Here is an 8,793-nt window from a genome sequence, read left to right as displayed (position 1 = left end):
GTATGTATGTATGTATGTATGTATGTATGTATGTATGTATGTATGTATGTATGTATCTATGTATCTATGTATGGATGGCTGGATGGACAGACGGATTGATGGATGGATAGATTGATGGATGGATTGATGTATGGATGTATGTAGGATGTATGGATGTATATGTGTATGTATGTTTTCGTTTTTTTGTTTCATTTGTTTGTTTGTTTGTTTGTTTGTTTGTTTGTTTGTATGTGAACGATAACAAATATTCACGAGTTGATGTCGTAATGAAACGTCAGGGTTGAAGTAATTAATAGATTAATCGAAATGAATTCTCAGTGATTGCGTGTCTTTGAATAGGCCTGGACAGACGGTTCTGTCTGTGGACTTTGCGAATGATTTGACAAAAAGGTTTAAGCATACCAGAATTTCTGCCATTCACTGAAGCCATAGAAGATTGATTCTCGATCAAAACAACGTTTTGTGAGAATAAGCAGGACTGTACTTATCTGAAAGGGAAACAGATATAAACATTTACTAGATGAAGAAATGACTCGGCAAACACTTTAGTTACATGTATTAGTTACCATGGCAATACCTACATAACACTTACACGCTCAAACCGTTTTAATCCAAGTAGGGCAAAGCAATAATGAACAGCAACGAAATCGACGCAGGTCAACGTAAAAATTTGCACCTTGGGATCATTCAAAGTGAACTCACACGTATATGCAACAGTGTAATCAATACAAACGTTTACAAGGTGGATTTAATTCCTGTTCTAACAAGTAACGTTTACGCTATTTGGATGAAAAGAAAGATCTGTTTCCTTGCACTCAAACGAGGAATGCTGAGACTTAAATATGATACACATATGTATGTAGATGGTATAATTAAGCAATTACCCCGTCGCAAGCGGGTATACAATATTTTGGTACATCGTGCAACGTATAGTACGAGCCGATAGGCGACTGCTATATGGAACGAAACGCACCGAAATCGAATTATACTATATCAACGTGCGTGTTTTTGTAGTCTGACTTTGGTATTTTCGTCACTTTAAGCCCCAAATGCAGAAAACGGACGTATCAGAGATCGAACGTCAGAAATTGAGCGCCCGAGACCGAGCTCATATAATTAGGGATTACCTGACAACACAAACACACAGTATCCGACGATAACATACACATACGTTCATCGACATAGTATTTTACTCACACGTAGTACAGACGTCTAGACACAGAAAATGGATCAGGAGTTCAAAGCAAAAGACAAACTAATTTTTTCGTAAATTTACATAAGAACAATAGTACTGACTTATTTGGCATACTGAAAATAGACAATGTCACGTATGAAATATCAGTGGTTACGAAATTAAACGAGTCATCGAAAATCAATTCAAAAATACCAAATTCATAAAAACTCTGCTATCGACGGTATTTTGCATTTTACACAATATATGGGGCCTATTGGGTATTAAAATATATGACATATATTTTAATACCCCATATGACTGCTTTAAATTTTCCCACCAAAATTCTAGTGTAAAATTTTAACAACTTTTATGAATCTCTGTAATTTTTTGACAATTTGGACTAGATGGACATCACTTTTCATTGTCTACAATTGTTGATCAAGCTTTTGGAAAAATTCGGAAAAAAATTTTGTGCGGGTTATATTTTATTCAGGAGACAAAAGCCGACTTTGGCACTCAAAAGGCACTTTTAATACCCCATATATCTGTTTTATATGCTATATAACTTATCTATGTATGTGATAAGGGTAGATACATGTAACTCAGTGTAACATGTTTCAAAGGTCATTAACAATGTGAAACTATTTTCAATTACCATGACATACCAGATTCATTATTGTCACCATAAATATGCAAGGAACCAAGAATCCAGTCACTGTCGGAAACCAAAATCTGTAGAAAAAACACAGAATAACGTTATTTAAAGATAGACCTTTCTAACCCATGTGGAATACGAAATGGAATGGCATCACCGTAATCCTGGAAAATAAAAATCACGTTCGAATATACGAACTCGTTTTCGTATCACGTTCTGTACAGCTGCAGTATCACCCTCGTCGCGAGCCAAAGAAAAACAGTTCGTTCGTCGGATATCATCAATGATACATAGGAGATAGCATGAGTCTTTTATTTATATGAAGAAGAATTTAAAACATTGAATGGTACCAATTAGAAAGTAAAACTGGTATCTTCAAGTATATTCGGGTATACGTAAAAGGACAATTATAAGACTTGAATACTTGAAAAGCAAGCAAATCATCAAGTGGAATTGGAACCAGGTATTAAAATACCACATTCTGTCAACATTCAACAAGGTTGAAAATACAATAGCTGGCAAGGAATTCCCACAACAGAGCGATCAATTTTAGCCTGTTTATCCCAGTTCTCCATAAACTGGTGTATAATCTCGATTGGTAATGAGCTCAGAACAATCCATGGATTTTATATGATTAAACGTTAACGTAGCATACGTTTGTCTGTTACTGTAGACATCAATCCGGATCCAAAGGCAAAGTATCATGACACAAGAGGGCGCCACCCAGCCATTCAGGAAGTACAGAAACCTGAAAACAATAACAAATAATAATTGTACACAAATAATAATAACAAATAATAATTGTACACAAATGTGTTTCACAGATTCGATTTGACGAGGCGATATTTTAAATCGCTTGAAACATTCAACATGCTTTCAAACCCATTCATATTTTATTACCCCATTCCCGCAGCACATTAAAAGGCATGTGTTACACACTAAGCCACTCTAGCAACAAAATTGATTTTATCAATTTGCTAATAGCCTCACCTTCCACGTTTGCTCGAGTAGATATAACATGCCAACCGTCTGTACGACTCAATTGATAGATTCATGGTCCAAGCGGTTGTACTGAGTAAGGAAAACTGTATGACGGCCGTAGAAATGTTGTTGATCTTGGACAAAATCAGACAATAATTATGCAAACATTAGTATAAATAAATCATATTAAAGGACTGGTATTTCCTCTCGACGAAGAGCTCTGCTGTCTTACTGCCTCACAATGCAAAGTGTGCCTCTACTACCTCAACACGTAGACTACTAAATTCCTGCAGTAATAGAGCATGCCTATAAAATCTTAAAATATACATAAATATATACCACTGTATGTATGTATGTATGTATGTATGTATGTATGTATGTATGTATGTATGTATGTATGTATGTATGTATGTATGAGTGTGCTTACTAAAATATTTAATCTGAATGCAGAGTTATTGACTTACCATGACACTTCGTGAAACTACTCCAAGAAACACAAAAAGAGGCATTGGTAGGAAGGATATGACGTAATGGCGAATGACATAATACTGTTCTGTATCCAAACTGTCAGAAAAGGAAGAAAATCAATATAGAGAGGTTTTTGCATTTGCTACACTCGCATTAGAGACATGGACAGTTGTGCTTGGTTTCAAGACTTTATGAAGTTGAACATGAATAAATTTCTCTTCGCTGTAGCCAGGGCTAAATGATCGAAAACTCTTGCTTTGGATTTTACTCGGGCTTAAACAACAACAACACTGGTTGACTCACCCGGAGAGATATATGAGCACAGACGACAACAAAATCAGCAGGAATGACAACAAGTTTGCCGTTGCGATGATACCATCTCTTGCAGCAACGATGAATGGCTAGAGGGAAAACACACACAAGGTTTGTCAAAGTCATATCAATGGTACCTTGTCGGTGTAAGTGCCAAGAAACTCATCAAAACTCTGCTAACTCTTCAACGTCTTGATATAGATACCCATTTCACAATACACTGGGCAAAATGTCACATATGCATTCTTCACATTTATTTAGATAAAACTTATATTAGTGACAAACTCTGTATATCTGTTGTGCTTAATGATTTCTGACGACTATTGTTATCCATGAGAAGGGGTACGTAGATACTGGCAAACCGTTTGCAAAGTTTAAATTTAAGAAAATCGTCATGGGTTATGAAAAAGGTCACACCTTTGTTTACTCAAGACGAAAAGCATTATAGTTGGCTAGACACTAAATTATGAATGACGCGTATGTTTTTGCATGTGGTAATCACGTGGTAATCATACGGTGATCATGAGGCAATCATGTATGTCAACTTTGATTTCAAATTTTGCGCATAGGCATTCATTGTCCAAATAAGGATGAAATACGAACCAATGGTTTTGCACCCATGGCCATTTCCACTGCTGCGATGATTGGTTGTGAACACATGCACGTTGTGGTATGTTTGTTGGATTTTGACTCAATTACTGTGCATTTATTGGTCTTCCAAGCCCTGTGAAAACAAAATTCAAGGATAACACTGATCACAGATTTCAGATCGAGTAAAACTGAAAATTAAAATTCGACTAATCAGTAAAAGATCGTTTATATGAACTATTACAAATAAAAATATACTCACCCTCCAGGTTTGTTGAAAATCATCGTCACACATTTTGGCCTGTATGCAGGCTGCAAAGAGATTACACAGAAAATAACAAAATGTTTCAATTGTTAAACGACTACACAATGTTTCTCGAACTGAGTTAATTTGTCCGTGCACTTTTTTAAACAATATAGCTAAAAATATTCCGGCCTTTAGTGGTAAGAAAGAGTGCAAAGTGCACGGGTGCAAAGTGGTCTTACATTGAAAGTAAGCATGTTAACGTCAGAGAGAGAGAGAGAGAGCTGAATTCTTCTTTGATAAGCATTGGCGTAAAAATACTTACCTTCCTGTTGGGAATATTGAGAACCAGTGAATTACGTTTCTGATTGACACTGTCTCCGTTGTAAGTTCTGATAGTCACAACAGGACTGTTGATGGCTTTTATTTTCCTTCTCCCTGCTTTCCTAGTCTTCTCTTTAGAAGCGCTGTGAATACAAATCAAGAAGCGACACCATTTGCTTCGACGACGTTACCCACTAATAAATGGTCATACATTTGATTGAAAGTTACAAAATTTTGTTCGTACGAAGCAGTTTCTCTGCGAATGTAGCATGACAGCTTGATTTTTTACACATAACTATCTTCAATACACCTACTTGGAGTGATTAATTCACTTATGAATCAAAAGTACAATTTCACGGCAAAAAAGACTTCCAAAGTAACAGTAACTCATCTTCGTTCACCTACCTCTGCGCATTTAATGGTAACACCCCTTCTGGATTCTGATACACAAATGCAACGACGACTGAGACAAATAAAAACAAAGAATTAACGGCACAGTCTAAGTAAGAATTATGGGCATGAGTGTTTTGAGTGATTTTTTCTTGGCTGATGAGAAATACGGGTTGTCTCACACAATCTCGAACAGAGGAATGCAAGGTTATATTGTTAGGGCGTGGGCAAACTAAAGTACAAGAACCAGACAGTTTGAAATGCTAGAAGTCAATGAATGAAACTAATTTGAAATATATATATATATATATATATATATATATATATATATATATATATATATATATATATATATATATATATATTATATATATATATATATATATTATATATAAATATAAATAAAATATATATATATTTATATATATATATATATAATTTCTATACATCATAGATAGATAGATAAATTGATTGATACATAGATAGAGAGAAGTCATTGATTAAATTGCTCGAAGTGTATGACCTAATGTAACCAAGCAACAAAATACAGTTACTAGCAATAGCTATCGTATAACACAATCCTGAAAATAATATCTTGAACACAAGACAAGTGGATTCTTTTTTCTTGGCGATGTTCTAAGAAAGTGACTTTGTGTTACCAGAAGTGTTCCTAGTTTCATCAGATGTGAATTTCAACTTAGTTGTTAGAACTGCATCTGATTCACTTGCGCTTCTTTTTCTGCGATCATGATGACTACTTGCAGTCAGTGATTCCATCGTCAAATTGGATGTTTTGGTTTGAAATGCCTGATATTCTGTAAGACAAGTTGAATATCTACGTCATTTTATGTTTACATATATTGATATATTTTGAAATCATAGTGATGGGGGAACCGTCGTATAATATTGATGTCAGCAATGTTTGTATAAAAAATAAAAGTAGCTCTATACACTTATGGCAGGACACCTCTTTGTGTTGCCTTCGACTGGAACTCATCACTGACAAATATGAACAAATTTACCTATGTTTTCATATTTCAGGTAAATATCAACATCTTCAATCTGCATAAGGCTATTCATATGGTCAGCAAACATCTGAAGATTTCCAAACACTTTGATAGATCCTTCGTGCACACCCCGCATCTGAAAGGGGTAGAATATTGGAAGATATAACGACATCTTTGATTTTTAAATAAGGGATTGTAATTGCAGACGATAAATTATAATTTTGTCAAGTCAATCTAAAAAGCATTGACGTGATTAGAAAGTTCAGAATGTGAGCAGGTTTTTGAAAAGCAGTTTAATACGCAGGCCGAATATTTCGTGATATAATTTGACTCTGGAAATTTATAATTTGCGAATTTTAATCGAGACATTTCTCCTATGAAGAACTAATTGTTCCACCGTGACAACGTAACATCATGGTATTTGTGAAAGAATTATGAAATTTTAAAGAAAAGGAATTCGTAGAAATCTGTCGACGATTGTGTTTGTGAACTCATACATATTTTATTGAACTTCAAGTCTTGCAATAATCACCAAATGTTACAAAAGTTACACAATCTTTATACCCACCAGCTCGCTGAACGCATTTTTTTAAATATTCAGAGTATAAAATTTGTTCATTTTGTTTAAAACTAGTCTCTCACAAGCGAATAGGTAACTTGATATGCCAAATTTGATATTAATCTTTATCTCCGGAAGATCATGGCGTGTAGCGAATACATCAATGTTTCGCACAGCCTGGCAAATCATTCTACAAAATTAATTGAAATTCCAAATTTTCAGTGGCTAAGCAAAATCTGCTTCACTGGGAACCAATTCTGTACATTTTCCAACTTCTCATCTCGTTGACAGACCTTAACGTTTAGAGATGAAGGAAATAAATATTCGAACATCATTATTTTATTTCTGTATACAATTTTATTTAAGCGACTATTTTGTTGCAAAAATGTCGTTTCTGTTGTCCACAAATGGCATCCACTTTTTTGCATATCGATACTATGCCTTCAAATGAGTTTTGAGCAGCTCACTAAATGTCGACTGCTGTAAACAAGATGGCTGACACATCACGTGACATCAGCAAAGGTGGGGAAAATACTCAACATACAGGGCGCCCTAATTAACCCTAAGCAGTTGAAACAAAATGATTACCTTATGAATGTTCTGCCAGAGAGCTGCCTTGTCAGCAGCCAATAATATGTCTGCCACTTCAACATATCCCTAGAGGAAGACAAAGAGGTTTAAGCTAACGAGTGCCTAATCGAGCTTCACCAAAAGGCAAACAAACGGAAGGCACTGATGACAGACATCGCGAAACACAAACTGATAGAATTGTTCTATCATCTGTTTTCACAAAATAAATCGTGTGTATTTTGTTATAATAGCGAAGGGACAAATCATAAAAACAGGTAGAAATGAAATGACAGAGCAACGAGTAACAAGTTTCCCATTATATATGTGTAACTTGTATCATTTGCCGATTTCTGTTCAGTCTCTTTCCTCGCCTAAAATCTGCTCATTTACGATTGACAGTAAGCATTGGTATCATAAGAAAATATTAAACAGCTCACTGTTGAAGGAAACTTTGAGCTTCACCTGACCCTTGAACCACTTTGATTTTGTCAAACCCCCATTTTATCAAGTTTGTTGTGGACACATTTGCAGGTAATGGGGTTTAAAACTCTCACCAATGCTCTTATGTAAGTTCATGGTTACATTCATGGGAAAGAAGGGGTGTCGCTGTATTCCATGGCCAGTCACCCTACCTCATTATCACAGCAATTCACGGTAACTTAATGAAGTTAAATGAGTCCTTTCTCTTGCTTGTTCTGAATGATACAAACAAAGTTATGCAAGCACAGAACTGCATTTTTCTGTCGTGCCAAGATTTGTCCGACTCGGTAGCTTTTGACTTGCCTTATACATTAAATTTTGTAGTTGGAGGTTCATTTGCATACAGTTATGTAGACCAACAGACACCTTGATTGGGGTCTTTTCAAATCACCTGTCTTGCCTCCTGAGATAATCCCCACATGACAAAAACCTTGCATTGAGATGTTGATATCTATTACCTCGGCACAGACCAATCAAAGTCAACCGGCAGATTTCTCACGTATCATTTCTGATCCATTTAAATCGATATTACAGCTGAAATCAGATAATTTTATGGTATGTTTTCATTACTCAGTCAAAGGTTTAAGTTAAAATTTTCAATGAACATGGCTAATCATCTTTGATTGTCACAGGAAACTGGAGGATTCATGTTGATCATGACTGACCATAAGTCATCGATTAGTGTTAGTTATGGTCAGTTCAATGTCAGTGATGATGATGTTCATCAGATAACGTTTATTGACGATCAAGTATAATAGATCATGGCCGACCAACAAGAAAGTGGAATCATGGTTATTCAAAAAGTATTATTAGTCTGAAAATATTTACAGTTTTACTAAGGTCACCATGCTTTTCAAACCTACTAATTTGGAGAAGAAGGGAAAGCCATGTCGTACATATTGTAAAAGGTAAAGGGTCATATTTTAAACTAAAGACTTTGGGATAAGGTCTTTTTTAAATGATGGTCTAATGCTAACTTCCATTGCCCCAACCTCCACATGATAAGTGAATAATCCCTAAAATGGCGGTCCGTAAGTGACC

The 8,793-nt window shown here is 35.4% G+C and overlaps 1 protein-coding gene across 1 annotated transcript; it reads right to left on the bottom strand.

The window, feature by feature from the left end:
• Window positions 1-392: 392 nt before the first annotated feature.
• LOC139123801 (adhesion G protein-coupled receptor L2-like) lies at window positions 393-5,913 on the bottom strand. The gene is made up of 11 exons (XM_070689953.1): window positions 5,796-5,913; window positions 5,152-5,209; window positions 4,748-4,889; window positions 4,441-4,490; window positions 4,194-4,314; window positions 3,582-3,679; window positions 3,275-3,374; window positions 2,820-2,944; window positions 2,485-2,577; window positions 1,840-1,906; window positions 393-488 (listed from the first exon to the last, which is right to left on the bottom strand). The coding sequence occupies exons 1-11, from the start codon at window positions 5,911-5,913 to the stop codon at window positions 393-395; spliced, it is 1,068 nt and encodes a 355-aa protein (XP_070546054.1).
• Window positions 5,914-8,793: the final 2,880 nt, after the last annotated feature.

The sequence above is a fragment of the Ptychodera flava genome, assembly GCF_041260155.1.
Source record: "Ptychodera flava strain L36383 chromosome 23 unlocalized genomic scaffold, AS_Pfla_20210202 Scaffold_23__1_contigs__length_28996876_pilon, whole genome shotgun sequence".
Taxonomy (NCBI): Eukaryota; Metazoa; Hemichordata; class Enteropneusta; family Ptychoderidae; genus Ptychodera; species Ptychodera flava.
The sequence above is the reverse complement of the archived record's forward strand: the minus strand, read 5'-3'. Positions and strand labels throughout refer to the sequence as shown.